The 18,018-nt window shown below is 46.8% G+C and overlaps 1 protein-coding gene across 1 annotated transcript in view; it reads right to left on the reverse strand.

The window, feature by feature from the left end:
• Positions 1–999: 999 nt before the first annotated feature.
• The window catches only part of LAMC1 (laminin subunit gamma 1), a 67,219-nt gene continuing 50,200 nt past the window's right edge, over positions 1,000–18,018 (reverse strand). The window contains exons 7-28 of the mRNA XM_063165475.1: positions 17,910–18,008; positions 17,668–17,804; positions 16,702–16,824; positions 16,425–16,614; positions 16,118–16,230; positions 14,617–14,838; positions 14,340–14,528; positions 12,780–13,025; positions 12,358–12,511; positions 11,782–11,924; positions 10,900–11,078; positions 10,589–10,745; positions 8,108–8,313; positions 7,638–7,717; positions 7,162–7,299; positions 6,829–6,973; positions 6,333–6,482; positions 5,830–5,944; positions 5,286–5,485; positions 4,903–5,061; positions 4,315–4,414; positions 1,000–3,958 (exon numbers count right to left, since the gene is read on the reverse strand). Coding sequence (XP_063021545.1) covers positions 3,702–3,958; positions 4,315–4,414; positions 4,903–5,061; positions 5,286–5,485; positions 5,830–5,944; positions 6,333–6,482; positions 6,829–6,973; positions 7,162–7,299; positions 7,638–7,717; positions 8,108–8,313; positions 10,589–10,745; positions 10,900–11,078; positions 11,782–11,924; positions 12,358–12,511; positions 12,780–13,025; positions 14,340–14,528; positions 14,617–14,838; positions 16,118–16,230; positions 16,425–16,614; positions 16,702–16,824; positions 17,668–17,804; positions 17,910–18,008 — 3,502 coding nt within the window. The 3' untranslated portion in view covers positions 1,000–3,701. The remainder of the gene's footprint in view (positions 3,959–4,314; positions 4,415–4,902; positions 5,062–5,285; positions 5,486–5,829; positions 5,945–6,332; positions 6,483–6,828; positions 6,974–7,161; positions 7,300–7,637; positions 7,718–8,107; positions 8,314–10,588; positions 10,746–10,899; positions 11,079–11,781; positions 11,925–12,357; positions 12,512–12,779; positions 13,026–14,339; positions 14,529–14,616; positions 14,839–16,117; positions 16,231–16,424; positions 16,615–16,701; positions 16,825–17,667; positions 17,805–17,909; positions 18,009–18,018) is intronic.

The following is an 18,018-nucleotide window of genomic DNA, read 5'->3' on the forward strand; positions in this document are numbered from 1 at the left end:
AAAATAAATCTTTATCTTCTGGAAAAAAAATCCTAAAGATAAAATAAAGGACACAGACTTGCTTCCTAATCTAAGCATTTTCACCTCAAAATGGTAAGAGGCTCCATGTCAACCTATAGCCCATGCAAGGTCACAACTGTCCCACCACCCATTGTCTGCTCCCCACAATCCAGCTGAAACCTCAGCCAGATTTCACCAGCTGGGATTTGCTTCACAAAAACATTGGCAAGAAAAAAAAAAATTACGTATTTTAGAAAACAAATTCATTAGTGACAACTGAAGAATGAAAGGTTGAAACTACACAACTTACATGCAAAAAAAAAAAAAAAAAAAAAAAAGAATTTACCAGCTGAGATGGGATTAGGTCTGATGCTAGTTAATGAGACCTGTGTGTTTTCTTCTGCTGAGAAAAACAACAGAAATCCAGCTGGAGCTGAAAGACAAGTGTGAATGCAGAAAACAGCCTATCTCTTAACACTGCAATCTGTCCTTAAAAATTTACTTCATTCAGGCCAGGCTCTGGGAGAAAGGACCCAGGAACAACACAGAGCACCCAGATTTGTGGCAGTTCCCAGTAATTTCAGCTTCTTCATTCAGTTTTGTTTTTTTTTTTTTCTTTTCCCAGGAGCCTCATCCTTTTCTACCTGTTTAGTAAAAGATTTTTCCTTACAGGATAAATAAACTCCCCCAGTTCCTCAGGGCTTTCCAGGAAGACAGTGCCACTCCAACAGCATCAGCACCAACAACACAGTTTGTTTTTAAGCCCTGGAAAACCAGCAGCTTAACATCCATCACAGCCATGGCAGTGGAGCAGTGGATACAAGGAAAAACCATCATGCTTGTCATCTGTGTCCCACCACATGCATTTCCAAGTTTCTTTTCCCTTTTTCCCACACCAAACCAGGCTAAGGAGCAAGAGGTGAATCTTGCAACCAAGACACATCACCTTCAATATCCTACCACAAAAAATAAAGTAATACTCAACAGAATTCCCAGGTGTAAGGGGTTACAAATATTCAGACTTTATTATAAATAAGAAATACTGTTTTATACATAAAAACTGCAAGTGTTGCATTTTGTTCACCGCCCCAGACAGCAAGACCACAGATTAAGGCAAAAAAAGCTGGAGTGAAGGCACATACTGAGGGGGCCACAGTCAGGAATAAGGTGATGAAGGGATGTCACATGTCACCCATGACACCCAGCACTCCACCAGCAGCTGTCACATCATCACATTACGTAAAGAAATAACTGGACTTATACAATGAATAATGGCTGTAATGCAGTACTGATTAACAGATTGCTTATAAAGATTTTTTTTATTTAAAAATAAAATTCTGTTAAAAACAGTTTAAGAAAAAAAAAAAAAAAAAAACAACAACACAAGAGAGCAGGAAACCTTAGGCCTGACGTCAGCCAGGGCATGCACACATCTGCTCTTCTCACAGCCTTGGCAGAGGTGATGTGGTCACAGCTATCTTCCCAGAGTGACCTCTCCTCCAGAGGTGTTTCCAGGCAGGAGGGAAATCCCACAGTCATGAAGGGTAGGGACACAAGAGCCATGCAGAGCTTGCTGGGAACAGCAGCACTGTCTGCACCGAGCCTCCTGCCTTGCACAGTGGCACCAAGATGTCCCCAAATGCAGCTCTCTGACCACCTCAGCGCTGTTCTGGTCTCCCAACAGAGCTACAGCTGCTCCCAGCTCAGCTGCAAAGCCACAGACCCTGCTCCACTGCTGGCACAGCATCCCAGGGCACAGGGGACACAAACTGGGTGCTGAAGGCACCGTGGGGAGCAGGGCTGGTCTTGGAGACTGGGCTGGAAGCATCCACCCAACAAGCAAAGTGGTTATGGATGGGTGCTGGGGATACAACAGAGGGAAGCAAGCAGGAGCCCAGCTAGGAGAAAGCCCAAGTTTTAAGGGAATGATACAGAGAGAAGCAATACATGGTGCACCTGCCCCAATGGCTACAGGGGAAAGCACCTAGAGGAGGCCAGGCTGTGCCACTCTGGAAATCTGGCTGAGTATATTTACACACACATACACACACACGAGAGACTTCCTCACACCATAATCATGATAAAAAAATGGAAAAAAAAATCACATTCACACAAAAAACATAAATTTGAAATAATTAATAGCACCAGTGTGTGTCAGATAATAATTTCTTCCCCGCTACGCAAACGTACAAAGTTGCATAGTGTTTAAGGATAGATATATACTGGATCTCAGGGAAAGGGGGAGGGATGCCAGGCTGGAGGCAAGGAGGAAGCTGCAGAGGATGCTCTTGTCAGGGAGCAGGGGGCTCCCTGCTGCTCCCAGCCAGCAGCAGCACTGCCTGGGCTGGGAGCCTGCAGGGAAGCCCTGGAGTGGTGGAAAAGGCAGAGCTGCCACCTGAGCCTGGCCTGAGGTCCCTGTGCTGTGGCAGCTTTATGGTGACTGCGAGACTGGGAGGCAAAAAGAAAGGAGGGCACCAGGAAATTCCAGCTCTTCCTCCCAGCTTTGAAACAGGCAAAAGGCCAGAGCAATGGCAGGAGAGAGAAAAATCCCACTGTCCTCCTTCAGGAAAAAGATGGGGAGAAAACAGGACCTTTCCATTTCCATTCATGTGCCTCCTTCCTTCCCCACCCAAAGACATTCAGCATGGAGGCCAGTGCAGCTGCCAGAACTCTCTGGAAGGAAGCTCTCCTCTTCAGCAAGACTTGCCCTGCTTCAACAAACTCATCTGTCAGTCTGACATTCCCAGCCCAGAAAAACAGATCCTCTGGAAATTCAGTAGCAACAGATGGGAATGCAGCTCACGGCTTCCACACTCTGGCAGTCTGGACTAGCCAGCAGGTAGCAGCTTTCAGACCAGACCCAAAACTGCTCCACAGAACAGAAGTGGGGCTGGCAAGATCCACCACTCCACCAGTATCCCATCTTCCCAAAGAGCCCTAATCAGAGGCTGCCTTTCTCTCATAGCAATGCATCCTCACAGAAAGCATTTCAGAAAGAGGCTTCAGCTATTTTGCCAAAGGCTACCAACACTGTTGGATTGGCCACTACCTAATGATGAAAAAAATAAATTCACAGGGTTAGAAGTTGGGAAGAAGGATCTGAATTGAGTGCAGCTATACTGGCCATTACAGTAATACTTTGGTAGCCATCCCCTTCCTTCATAGGGATAAAGAGCTCCAGGACTGAGGATTTTACAAAGGGAGAAGACAGGAGAGAAAGTTGTGTTAGTTTTGCCTTGCTGTATACAGCTCACATGGTTATTTCTGAACCACAGTATAAAGAGTCCAGAGCATCTCTCATCCTTGCACTAATCAAAAGGAAACTGTGTCTGAGGAAGGGGCAAAGGTGGAGTGCTCAGGAAAACAATCTATATAAAAAAACCCCTTTGATGCCCAAAGACAGATATTTAATTTGCTTCTCAAAAAAAAAAAAAAAAACCCAAAGAAACAAACAAACAAACAAAAAAGCAAAAAAAAAACCAAAACAAAACAACAACAACAAAAAAAAAAACCAAACTAAACAAAACATTAAAAAAAAACCCAACAAAAAAACCCCCAAAACTTTAAACTTATCCTGATTTGAAAGGAAACAGTGGCTGCGAGCAGCAGAGTTGGGGATTTGGAGAAGGCAATGTGTGTTAAGGCACTCCATGGCTGAACCACCACTCACCAGGGCGATTCCCCCCACCCCCAGCACACCCTTAGGGCTTCTCAATGGACGGGGTGTTGAAACAGCCAGAGGGCAAGGTCTTCCTGATGTCTTCCAGGTTGCTAATGTCCTTCAGGATCTCTTCAATGTCCCTGTTGTAGGCCTGTATGGCATCATCTTGCTTCTTGGCTTCTCTCTCAAGGAAAGACACTTTCTGGTCCAGGTCATTGTCTTTCATCTGGTCTTTGGCACTGTTCAAGGTACCTTCAATTTCATTCAGTTTGTTCAAGTCCACTGTCTCCAGTTGCCCTGAAAAGCCAGAAGCAAACAGTGAGTGCATTAAAACCTCTATGGCACCCTGGGGGCTCACACAGCTGAGCCCGCAGCAGATCTCCAGCAGGGCATCTCCAGCCTCTGAAACTGGACCAACCACATGGGTGACATCTCCACTGCCTCAAGAAGCCTTCAGTTTGCTGAAAACCAACACAGAGCATTGCCAAACAAGCTCTGAGGCTACTTGGGAAAGAAAAATCCCAAAGTCCTTGCCAAATACACAGAAACCCCATTTCAAGAGATCAAAAGATCCATCTGGTTCCTCAAACAAAACTGGCAGGAAACCCAGCACACATCAGGAAAAGCATAGAGAACATTGAACATAGTCCTACCTAGCTGATCCAACAGGTCATTAATGACAGTGAGCAGGCTGTTCACAGAGTTCTTCGCTTTTCTTGCATTGTCTTCTGCCTCCTGGGCAGCCTGTGAGGCCTGTAGGATATTAAGAAAAAAAATGAAAGCACAAATAAGGTGTAGGGATTACAAAATTGTTGCCTCTCCTCTGCAGTTAGCACATCACTGCCTTCTCACTCCAGGATAACAATCCTGCACAAAGATCTTTATCACAGGGCTGGGGAGAAGACAGACAACCTTCAAGTAATCAGTTTTCTGAGTATTTCAGGATGGGGATCCCTGAGGAGGATTTTGCAGTAAAGGGCAGGATGGAATCAACAGGGCTATACAGTCAGGTTTTAGCTATAATAAAAGGAAAAGCAGCTCTCAAATTCCAGCAGGGAACCTATGCTAATGCACCAGAACTTGTCTCCTTTTCAGTCCCACTTAAAACTTGGAAGAGCCAGAATACTGCCTAGACCCAGCTCTGTCTTTGCACGAGGAGAGCAGGAGGAAAGGCGCCATTGCCAGGACAGCAGGGAGAAGGCAGCTCCTGGCCCCTGCTGTCACCTGCCAGCAGTACTCACCTCATTTGCCATCCTCATATCCTGCTCAGCATCAGCCTGCTTCCTCTTCAGCTCCTTCTCTGCATCCTGCAGCTGCTTCATCATGTCATCCACCTCCCTGGCCAGTCCTGTCACATCAGCAAAGGTCTTGTCGGCTTCGGCTCTGGTAGTAGCAGCACTCTGCAGCCAACAGGTGGGAGAGAATGGAAAAAAGAGGTGAATTCAGGGGCAGAACTTCCTTCAATCCTTCTCATCAAAATGCACTGACTTCCTATCTTGCCTTATTTTGCATGAGCAGTGGGGAATAGAGCAGGGAGCACACGGGGCTCACCAGGAAACACTGTAACAGGAGCTCCTGCAATCCCCCAGCAGGATCTCAGGGGGGTGAGCTGCAGCACACCCACCTTCTGAACAGAGCTGGCAATCTTCTCAGCATCATCTGCTCTGGCCTTGGCCTCACGGGCATCAGCAGCAGCGTTGCCCAGTGCCAGCTCTGCCTGCTGAGTCTTGTTGTTGGCCTCTGCAATGGTCTGGCTGATGGCAGGGATCTTCTTCAGCGCCTCCTCGGCCGCCGTCTTGTTATCGTTCACCCGCTTGTCAAAGTCTAAGGGGGCAAAGCAGATCCTTAGCAAGTGCTCCAGGAGAGCCTTGGGATGCTCCTCTGACCAAGCTATCCAAGGCTTTGCTGCCCTCACACTGGAGGGATGAAGAGCAAACTGGGGTCAGCTCTCCCTACTGCACATCTTCTGATGCTAAATAAGGAAGTTAAAAGGTAATTTCCAGTCCCTGAAAAGGCTTATACTTTTTCTTTAAAGAAAAACAAGCCAAAAGAACACACCCTACACTCAGATAAGGGCAATAGCAGGGCCTCTTTAACCAGAATATCCTACTGCCAAGTGACTTGTCACACTGGAATTGAAGGATTCATTCCAAGTGTTTCCTCTTTACCTTTCAGGTTCCTGAGAATGGTATTGGCCTCCTGTAGTGTGCCACTGCTCTTCCGAGCAGCTTCCTCAGCCAGGGCTTTCGCTGCATCTGCTCGAGCCAGGAGCTGGTCTGCAGTCTGAGGAGACAGGACATGTACCAATGCATTCCCACTTTCTGAAGGACAATTGTGCAAGTGTATCAAAAAGCACTGTTAAGCCCCAAACAACAACACCATCCAGAACAGCAGTGCTTCCTCTGAGACCAGATGAGTGGATGTACTTTGGGAATACTGCTCTGAATACAAAGCTGACACCACATCTGGCAAATATCACCAATTTTCCCACACAGCCTCAAAGCCATTGCTTTTAACCTCTTTCTGCATCTCCTTTTTGGAGCCATTTTTCAGCATTCTTATAATCGGTAAATAACACTAAGATGAAGTAATTTGCATCTGGCCAGTTACTTGTCTTCCTTGTTATTTTTTTATTTTCCAGGAACAAAAGCCTGCACAAAGTGGAACTGACCTGCTGCTCTGTCTTCCCTTTCTCCAAGAGGTTCTTTACTTCAAGTTCCTTTCCTTTCATATCTTCTCTCAAGTCCTCATAATCCTTTAGCTTCCTGGCAATTAGTTGATCCAGTTCCTCTGCTTCCTTCTTGATCTTATTTGCTCTATTCTGCAGGTGGAAATCACACACAGAGATTCCTTTAACAGAATGTTAAAGAATTCCTGAACAGGTGGTAAATTTTTCCACTTCTACATTCAAGCCAAGATGTCTGGCAAACATCTCAGATTTCTGTCTTTCAGAAACTGGGGGAGGTGGGGTTTATGTAGGTGGTTTTCTGCATTTACATCTCCTGCATAAATGTTGCAATTGCATAAAAGCTCGATTATGCTTAGATGGACAAGAAGCATTGTCCACAGAGCGTTCTTATGCAGAGAACATTAGCAGAGCACATGTAAGGCATGCCAGCAACCTAGCAATCCTCAGAAATAGTGCACATGATGGTGCCCACACATACCTCTAGCCCTGTGGAATCCACAGTAGGCAGGCTGGTGAGGTTAGCATATATCTGCAGGGCTCTGTTTCCAGCTTCCTCTGCCTCCGCAAGCACCTTGGTGGCCTGTTTCTCTAGGTCTCGAGAAATATTCCTTGCTTGATTGTACCTAAAAAATCCCAAAGGATCCAGTTATGAAACAGTACATTCTGTAGAACTGAACTTAGGAAGAGAGTGGAGAGGCTAAGAAATCAAAAATCACCTCCCACAAAATCCAAAGCATACAGAGGGTTGCCTTAAGTTTTAAGCACTGCTCTAAAGTCAGGAAATAAAAACAATTTTCTGTTACTGACTCACTTCTGGTTGAGCTCATCAATATCAATTGCAGTTTGGTTTTCTCCAGCCAGGGTTTTCAGCAGCAGTTGATACGCTTCCGTGGAAGTGTCATTTGCAGCCTTGGCTGTGCGAACAATCTCATCAGCTTCCTTTTTGTGCCTGATGACAAAAGAAAAATAATGCCACTAGATTTGTCAGCCAATAGTTTTTATCCTCAGTTCTTGATTATATTCTCTCTTACTTTTCCTTCTTTCCTTCTCCCAGATCTACATATGGGAGATGCTGAAACATTAGTAATGGAAGATGGTTGCCATGTCTGTCATCCACATGAGTAATGTTTGCCCTCAGAGCTACACAGCCACCATCCCACAGCACCAGTCCCTTAAGCAGCAAAGGGTGTGTGTTTCCAAGCCAGCAAATGAAATTCTGCTTCCCCCTTGCAGAGAAGAGCAGAACCCTGACACAGACCACAATGAGTGTGTCTTGCCACAGCCTACCTTTCTGCCAGCTTTCGGGCCTCTTCTGCCAAGTGAGTCATGTTGTTGGGGTCCCCACTTTGCTCTGGAGGTGTAATGGACTGGAAGAGAAAAAGAAAGGAAAAAAAAAAACCCTTAAAGCTCTTTTTTCATATTTTATTTGTATTTGCTTTAAATATTTATTGTCATGATCTAAATGCTTAGAGATGTATCTAACCTATTTCTCTATATGTTTTTCTCAACTCCATGCAGTTTCCATCACTGGTTACCACTTGAAAAACAATACTGCTAATATTTACTTAAGACTTTTATGTTGGTTTGGGCTAAGATACTATCTGTGACTGACAGTGGTGAACTCCCTTCGCTGATTTCCCATGATCTTGATGCAAATTTGCTGTTTGAGGGAGAGAGCAAGTGGAGAAACACACTGGAGGCCCAGAAGGAAAGGCCCTCAGCCTCCCCAGCTGTGTGGGATCCCAGCACACACTCACCACGTTGTCAGCTGCCATCTTGGCCCTCTCCAGCATATCAGAAGCCATGCTGATCAGGTCCTCAGTGTCCTCCACCCGCACCCGCGCCTGCTCCGCCAGGCTCTCCGTGTCCTGCACTGTGCCCTGGATGTTCCTCAGCCTGTTCAGCTGACTCACTAAGGTGCTGTTGATGTCTTTGAGACGATCCATGAGGCCCTGATCTACGTCTGCAACACAGGACAAAAAAGAGAGGAAGCAAAATTAATTAGAGCAGGAAGAGAAGCTGGAGCAGCAGCTTACCACAGCAGGCACCACATTGGTAGGTTAATCCCCTACTGGAAGGGAACCAGGCAAAGCCATTTCACAAGTCACTTAGCTTGAGATCAAAGTCATGATCAGAATGTGCACCAAACAGGAGAAATGAAAAGCCATTAACTGTTAATAAGACAATCCTGCTGGTTGTTGGAACTGACTCTGATGGGAGATTTTGTGTTCAGAATCACATTTTACCTCTCATGTTTACCTCTCATGTTTTACCTCTCTCATTGACTTAAAATGACAACAGAGCTGCTCCTCAATAGGTATGAAATGTCTGTTTGGCAAATTCCCTTTAGCTTATCTCCTAGAAATTGAGCAGAGGTGGATGAATAGTGCAGACATACATTTTTCCACACTCAAGGCAATAATGGCTACTCCAAGAAAAGACCTAAGGAGCTCCATATGGAGCAGCCAGGAGCTGTGTAAAATAGCAAACCCACTCCAAACTCTCCTAAACCAAAGGGCTGGCAAAAGCTGTGAGCCTTGGTTTTCACATATGTAGGATTTATAAGGCACCCACACTTCACCAAATTTTTGGACCATCATGTAACTCCCCACAACAGCATCTTAATAATGGAGGCATCACAGCACAGGTATGTGCCTCACAACCATGGCAGTAACTTTTGAAAAGCTGAGAGTGTTACCAATGATTAAACTGCAAGCCAAAGCCCACAGAACTCCAAAATTAAGATTGATCAAATACCTTGACCTTGCAGCACATCTTAAGTATTGAACATGAACATTTCACACACTTCAAAAACATACTACCACAGAAAAACAGAAAAAACTTCTTCAGGTGTGCACAGATTTTTGCCAGGGTAGTTTTTGTTGCATTTACCTTGCCCTCTTAGTAAGAGAAGAACCTGGAGGTGGGGAAGAGTTTAGAGCACCAGTCTCATGAGGAGCAGCTGAAGGAGCTGGGAGGGGTTGAGCCTGGAGAAAAGGAGGCTCAGGGGGGACCTTCTGTCTATCCACAACTCCCTGACAGGAGGGTGCACCCAGGGTGTCAGGCTCTGCTCCCAAGGAACAGAGACAGGATGAGAGGAAACAGCTTCAAGCTGTGCCTGGGGAGGTTTTGGTTGGATAGTGGGAAAAATTTCTTCACTTAAAGGGCTGTCTAGGGAAATGCTGAATCACTGTCCCTGGAGGGATCCTAAAGCTGGGTGGATGTGGCACTTGGGAACATGGGTTAATGGTGACCTTGGCAGTGCTGGGGGGCAGGGAACAGTTGGACTTGATCTTGAGGGAATTTCCAAATAAATGATTCTATGATTCTAAGACAGAGATCAAAATTCCACCACAAAACCAAATCCATTCCCTCATCTTTCTGCAATCCCCACCCTGCTACCCCCATATGTAGGACTATTATCTAGTAAAAATCTACCTCAGCTAAAGCTAACAAAGTCTTAAGCAACCATTCTCACTGGCAGGAATCTTCCCAAGCAAATGCCAGCATTACATGTGTGTTAGCTTTTTCCCAGCTTCATACAAAGGGGACAAATTTTCCCAAAATGGTCTGAAATCACTGAACCAGCTCCCAGGGGAACATCTTTTACTGCAAAGTCAATAGTCTTCTTCAGGCTTCTCTTTTCCAAAACACACATCATCTTATACATTAAAGAGACCCTAAGGACAAACCACTGTCACAGACATGACAAACATCCTGTGGTAGTGGTGACAACACAAGAATCAATTTGAAACAGAGTTTAACAGGAAAAACAACATTCTTCAGAATATTCTACACTTGATGGTGGGATAATTAAGTTTGTCATCAGGATTTTGAAGCCTTCATTCTGATCACTGATGATCAGATCAACAAGAACTACTTGATCCCAAGATGTCTGAGCAAATTTAAAACATAATAAGTGTACTGGAAAGTTTCCTGCTCATGTAACAAATAAAACCCTCCTTTGCATCGAGAGAAGAGGGTAACACATAAAACACTTCCATCCATGCAGATCTAGAGGCAGATCTTTACTTCCATGTACAACAAAGACCACTGGTAGAACAGCATGGATAAAAGCACAGCCACTGTTGTTATGATAACATTCAGTGCTGCCTGAAATTGCTGTCAATCCTGGAGCACAGAACTGGCTTGAAATATAACATGCTGTCTCCAAAGGGAACAGGAACATGAGGCAAAGAACTCATTTAGTTGGTCCATGTCTGATCAGGTCAACTCACCTTTGCTCTTTTGTGCTTCATGGAGCAGCTCTGTAACCTCTCTTTCTGCCTGCTTCAACCGCTCTTCGAAGGCTTCATCAGTTACAGCTTCTTCTCTGCTACCCAGATTTGCTATAAGATTTTCCAACTCCTGCAGCCTTTGACGTTGCTCTGCCACCTACATGAGAGGGACAGAGCACAGCTCTGACACAGCAAAGCACCTTGAGCCTCTCTGCTGTCAGCAACCACCAACAGTCACGGGCTGCAACGCTGCACAAGTGGACACGTGCCACCATCTCCAGTGGTACCAAGAGCAGTGTCTGTGGCCTCACCTTGTCTTTCACTAGTCTGTAGCAGGCTGGGCACTCCTGGCAGCCAGGCCAGGAGCGGTTGTAGAAGTAGTTCTCCTCGCACTGGTTGCAGCGGCTCCCCACAAAGCCCTCCTTGCACTCACAGTGTCCGTTCTCCCGGCACTGCAGCGACCGCGAGCCCTCGGGATCACAGTCACAGGCTGCAGGGGAGGAAAACGCCAGTCAGACTGCAGAACAGGCACAAATACCCTAAAACTCACAGGACAAGAGGATATGCTTAATATCCTAAAACATCTGCAAGAGCTTTGGGGCACAAACTCACAGTTGGACCTCCCTCCTGATCACAGTGCTTCTACTCACAAGCAGGATCCATCATTCACTGTGTGTGTTCAGTGCTGCCATTATCTCTCCCACAAAGCATCATTCTACCATATTGCATTGTAACCAACTGCAGTTAGCTTTCCTGCTCTTCACAGGCAGGGATATTAATAAGGAAAGTTTGGATCAACCTGCTTTGCAATCATTTTGACATGATCAGCTGCTCCTCCAGACAGAACCTGGATACTGAGGCCACCTGCAGTGTAACTGTGCAGGGACACATTAGGAAACAGGGCTGTTGGAGGCCAAGACGCAGAGAATATATTTACACTAAGGAGAAGTAGATAGCTACTAATTTGGATATCTAGAAAGTTGGACAAGAAAAAGGAAACAAAAGAAGAAGGGGATAAGCTGTAGTACAGAAATCAAATTACGTCACACACAATGTGGACATAAAAGTGCCAGCTTCTGCTGTGATGAGGAGCAAGGTGACAAAATACCTTCCCAGAGGCAGAAGGAAAGCAAAGGCAGGGCTGGGTGTGCAACATCCTTCCCACCTGCCTCACTGTAGCCCCTCACACTTACGTTTGCAGCCTTCAGAGCCAAAGCCGAAGTGGTTGGGCTCACATGTGTCACAGTGCTGGCTGGTGACACCTGGCTGGCACTCGCACTGCCCCGTCCGGATGTCACACTGCCCGCTGGTGGAGCCCAGCGCGTGGCAGTTGCACCTGGGGGAGGCAGAACACGTCAGATGTGACACAGAAGGGACAATTGGGGCCTCTCTGAAGAGCACAGCTCAACATTTGCATTTGCCAAAAGCCACTTTTCTTGCTGTGAAGATGCAGCAGGCAAGGCACCGAGTTTTTGAACCATGCAAGGTCATTGCTGCCTGCACTAAAAAAAGAGCCCAAGAGCCCCTACTACAATCATGAAGTCAAGTGGCAGTTTTCTATTTAAAACCCTGATTTAGAGCTCTTTATAAGGCTATTTATAAGTCAGGCTTTTTGTACAGCCTTAGTAGCTGCTCCTTGACCACTGCTCTTCCCCATCCACAGCAGCAGAGGAACACCTGTTACTTGTGACAAACGTCACATTCCTGCACAATGTAAGCACAGACCCTCCAAAACCAGGGTCTGTAACACAAGCCAAGCCAAACCTCACCTCTCACAGCCACGTCCACTCTGGAGGTTGAAGAATCCAGGCTCACAGGCACTGCAGTCTCTCCCAGTGACGTGAGACAAGCACTCACACTGCCCAGTCACTTGATTGCAGATCGTCTGCTGATTCACTGTGCCGTAGGGATTGCAGTGACAAGCTGCAAAAATAAAAAGGTATGGAGAAACATGCACAAAGTTAGAAATCCCTTGTGGTGTTGGTACTTACCGTAATGGGCCTCAATCCAAACCACATGGCCACCCAGCCCCTGCATCACACTAAGTGCCCACAAAGATAAGGCTTTTAGCAAGCTCAAACCACCGAATCAGGGTAAAGCCACACATTGCTGCTGACGGGCACAAGTGACAGCCGGACAGCAGCTCCTGGGGACAGAACCATTTTTAAATGCAACCAGAAGCAAGTCTCACCTCTGCACTTGTCTGAGGGGTCAGAGGCCAGGGGGTTCCCAAAGAAGCCGTCCTTGCAGCGGTCGCAGTAGAAGCCAGCGGTGTTGTAGATGCACTTGAGGCACTCTCCGGTCTGGCGGTCGCAGTTGCCCACGGCGTTGGGGTCGATGTTGTTGTTGCACTGGCACAGGCGGCACGGCCTCACCGCACCATTCCTGCCCAGCGGGTCTCCGAAATAGGCATCATCACACAGCTCACACCTCTTGCCTGGGACACAACACAGACACGGGTGCTGCAGCAGAAAGCCCTGTGCTGCCATCTCACATGGATCCCCTCTGCCCTCCCTTCTGAAAAGTAAACTCTTCAGCTTCTTCCCTTTCATCCCTCTGCTGGGGCCAGACACAAATCCCTCCCCATCTCTAAGCTGATTTTTTGGTGGAACTTTGCATTATGAATTATTTCCATTCTTCCTTCCCCTCTTATCCCTTTAAGCCAAACCAATTTGATGCAATTTGCTGTTAATTTAAGAATCCCAAGAGGTAGAGTTCCATGGGGCATCACTGCTCCAGGAAGCTCCTCTGCCAATGTGACCTGCCAAACCTCCACAGGCAGCCACTGAAGCATCCAATTCAGCAGCTGCCTACACTTACTGCAGATCTGACCTCCCCAGCCAGTTATGAGTTCCCCTTCTTAGGCAGCTCTTGCACAAACAAACCCCCTTTTCCCTCACATCCCAAAAAGGTGGCATGAGACAGGAGAAACTCCTCTGCAATCACATAGCTACAAGAAAGATCAGCTGCTACAGACACCTGAGCTGAAGGGCCCTGCTTTGGTTCACAATTCAGTGGCACCCACAGGAACCCCCATGAGCTGCTTATGTGCTTGGTCAGAGGCTTTCCTAAGCACTCAGGAATGTACAGGTATTCTGTACTTTGGACTCTGCCATGCCAAGCATGAAATCAGCAGAGAAGCATGAAGGCTGCCAATCATCCTATGGCTTTCTTGCTGCTTGCAGGCAGAACAAAAAATTCTGCTTAACAACTCAGTTACATGCTTGGACTTCACAGCTTATTGCTAAGAAAAAAAGATCAGTATCTGTTCACATATTTCTCCTTAAAATTGCTGAGCACTAATTTGATCTTCTATTTTTTTGGACAGCAATTCGTGAGTCACTGTAGCCTTTCTGCTCTTCCTAGGAAGCATCCTGTAGAGCCTCATTTGCTGGCAAACTGCACCTTCTAATTTTATTTCAGTCTGACCTGCCTTCCTGGCTCTTTTAAATCTATTTTCTGCCCAACACCATGCCATCATCAGAGCTCTACTGGAAGGCAGCATGTCTCTCATATACAGCACAGAAATGCTCAGACTTTGCAGATCAAACCTTTTGTTCTCAAGAAACAGGCATGAAAAACTTGTGAAACCCCAAGCCTCACACAGGATAGAAAATAGGGCTGAGGAAGGGAGAAGGATTTGAACCAGAAGATGCAGCGGCTTTCACTGTGGATCAGAGAACAAGAACTAGCAGGAGACATTTCCACAAGCATGTGGATGTAGAGAAAGATGTTTTGTGTAGGAACACACCTGTAGTGCCAGTCTGGCAGCTGGTGCACACCACCTCCTTGGTGCGGGGCACGATGGCACAGCTCGAGGTGCCCGGGCACGGGCAGGGCTGGCAGTCCGAGGCTGTGCCGGCCGTGGCATCGCCGTAGTACCCATCACTGCACTTCTCACAGTGAGTTCCTGCCGTGTTATCCCTGCAATTGCACATACCTGCAACAGAGAGGGATGTGAGTTTTGCTTCACTGTCCAACCCAGAGAAGAAGCAGCACGCTCCTGCTGCTCCCTGTTTGTCTCTCACCCGTCTCGGGGTCGCAGGTCTCGCTGTGCCCGTTGCACGTGCAGGGCACGCAGGGGCTGTAGGGCCCCAGGCCGGGGCTCTCTCGGCGGTACCCGGAGGTGCAGCGCTCACAGAACTGCCCCTCATATCCCACTGGGCACGAGCAGCTCTCCACCCAGGCCACAGGCACACCAGGTCCAGGGCGAGCACTTGTGATGGTGACATCATCCAGGTGACCGGCACCTAGAAAGCACCAAGGGAAAACCCTCTGTAACCACAAAGGCTATCATCACCTCTTCTCCAAACACAGCTGAACGAGGGGTATGAGGGGCAGACAGGAGGGTGTTTGCAGTTGGAAAAATGAATCCTATGCAAAACCCTCCAGGAAGGTTTAGAGAGATGAGCAAAGATGCACTGGAGCTCACTAAGGGAACATGCAGGGTAGGAAAGCTGAGAATGACAATACAGAGGAGAATCTGAGAACAGCAAGTACAGTCAATTAAAATTAAGTTATATTTTACATGTGTATGGTTTCCATTTCCAAATCAAATACCAAAACCATTCCTGGCTTTCAAGCCAGAACAGACCATGTCTCTAACAATTGTAATACACTGTCTGCAAACCACGCCTCGGGACAAACTCGCCAACTATTTCTCTCAAGCCATTCCTTCCTCTGGCATCTCAGCACTTCCCTCCTCTACTACCAGCCCCTTCCCTGGAGCAAAACAGAGTTCAGATACAGCTGACTTTAAACTTGTATCACTGTGTCTGTACCACTGCAGCAGTTCCAGTGCACTGAGCAGAGCCCCAGTTCCTACATACTAGCAGTGGCTACAGCACTCACAGATGGTTTGCTCCACACCTTTCTACCCCTCCATTTCACAGCCCTACATTCCTCATTATGGGCCACCCCTCTGAAACACTTGCAGTTTTCCCACCTTTCCCAAATGCAAATTCATCCTTTGCGTCTTTCTGCAAAAATTCTTCATCACACAGCATTAACTAAGGACCTATTTTTGCTTCTAATTCATGCCAATTTTTATAAATCTTCATTATGAGGAACTTTCCCTCAGGTTCTGCACAGGCAGCACTTTAGACCTTGTCCTTCCCATTTGTCATGTAAAGGCAAGACTCAGAAAGAGATGTAACCATTTTCAGTGTAGCCAAACTTAAAGCCAAGTGCTGTAAACTTCCTACATCCTCCTTCAGTACTCTGTACTATGTATTTTTACCAACTGGAGGATAGTGGCTACTCAACAAAGAAAAATTCCCATGTCCAGAGCAAGGAATCAGCAGTTGCTAAGTGTTCAGCTTTCAGACATTCAAAGACAACACTTTTCTTTCCCATATCCTCTTCAGGAGGTCTGGGAGAAGATGCTACACAGGAAAACCAGGTGAAAAGCCATTGGCACAAGCTTTGCCAAATAAGCTGCCACAGCTGCTTATGGCTGGGCCCTACAATGAAGCAACCCAAACAAACCAGTTTACCCCCTCTTGTGTGACGTTCTGTTCAGTGACTTACTTCTCTCACTGTATGTCCCACGGATCTTGATGGAAGTCAAGTTGTGGAGAAGCTTTTGGAATTCAAATGCTGTAAGAGCAGGCCTCCATGGGTAATCTGCAGCCTCATGGAGCCTGGGGAGAAGAGCCAAGCATGATCAGCACAGTTTGCAGCTGCTAACAGCTGCACCCTCTCAAAAGCTCCCTTTGCAACAGCGCTGTGCTATTGCAACATCACCCACATAAGTTCAAACCCAATGATCTCCGTTTCCTCAAGAGCTCAGAGGCCAAAGACAGCCCAGGCTAGGTGACAGCTGCTCCCACTGTACCTGAAGGTGTAGGTCTGCACATTCTCACTGGGGTAGGAGTTGCCCTGGGCAATGAGAGGCACAGACACTCTCAGCCCAGCCCCTTCCAGCACCAGGTCCTCTGCAGAGAGGCGCGTGTCCCGCCTGTCCACACGGAAGGAGAAGGTCAGGTTTTGCCCATAACTCAAAACCTGGTTGCCCAAGAACTTGCCTGAAAGGAGAAGAAATCCTTACAGTTAGGGGACAGAACACAAAGAGCACAAGCAGCACAGAAAGCCATGCTTTTGGAATGACCTACGTGGTGCAACGAAGTACATGGGGAAGTAGGTGTCAGAGATAACGGAGATATCCTGCGTCTCAGCACTCCACTGCAGCAGGACCTCTGAGCCATCTCGCTGCTCAGCACGCCACTCATCCTCTCCTGAACAATCAGACAGGCAAGAATTAATACCCTTGGAAGATGGAGATTTGCACACACTTCTTGCATCACACTGTTCGTGTCTTAGCTAATCTAATGTGTGTGGGCACTGACAGGCTGCAGAAAGCAGCTGTGCAGAAGAACTCAGATAGTAAACACCACTTCTCCAATTTAAGCCCCTGACTCAAGTGCTGACTTGAAACCTCTGAACTTTGAACTCTCTGATGACTACTAGTCCAAAACCTTCTTTTCTAAAGAGCATAAGCAGAGATAGAAAAACCTGCAGGCCACTACAATTTGTTGAGAGCTACAGCCTTTGTATGAACTGTTATCCAGTGGAATTTAATTGAAAAGATGTTATTTTCAGACTATGCAGAATAAAAACACGCGTACACATGAAACTGACTGCATGAAAGAAACAGATTTTTCCTGGGCTTACACTCATAGGAAACACAACTGCATTTTATTTAGAGCCATGTAAACCCCAAATTTGAAGTGATTTTGATCCTCTCAATCAGAAAGTCCTGACTTGGTTCTAGAACTGAGGAAACTCTGCTTTGTCAGCACACCTCTCAGGACAGAAAAGGTTTCTATTTGCAATTCCCACTCGCACCTGCATGGTGTACAATAACTGTGTGCCCGAGGCCAGAGCTGTGAATTCATGCCTCCCCATGTGAACAAATAAGCTGCAGACATGGAAACCTCAGCACTTCCAAAAGAGGGATCCTAGCCCTGCCTGCCCAAGGTTTGTGGTCTTGCACAGAAAGGAAGGAGTAGGGGCTTTTTAATAGCTTCTGACTTGAGTCTACAGCCCAACCTGAGATACAAAGGAAAGCTCAGTTTTACCAAACTCGAAGTTGGAGGTGATGCTATAGATACTGTAGCCCACAGCACTGGTGCAGACTGAAGAGTGTCCAAAACAGAAGCAGGGGGTACAGCCTCTTGGATTGGAGGACTCCAGATGGAAAAATCCAGGTTTGCATCTGAAGATGTGAAGGAAAGAGAATTAATTTCCCTGATGCTTAACCCCAGGTCCTTGCTCAAATGTTTTTCATTCTTGAAACAAAGCCATGGGAAGAAAAACTCACCTCTCACAGTGGAACCCTTCCACATTGTCCTTGCACGCACACCGCCCTGTCTCAACATTGCACTCCCCTGTGCTGCCAGCAGCATTGCAAGAACAGGGCCTGGGGGTGT

This window comes from Melospiza melodia, chromosome 11 (assembly GCF_035770615.1).
Source record: "Melospiza melodia melodia isolate bMelMel2 chromosome 11, bMelMel2.pri, whole genome shotgun sequence".
Classification (NCBI taxonomy): domain Eukaryota; kingdom Metazoa; phylum Chordata; class Aves; order Passeriformes; family Passerellidae; genus Melospiza; species Melospiza melodia.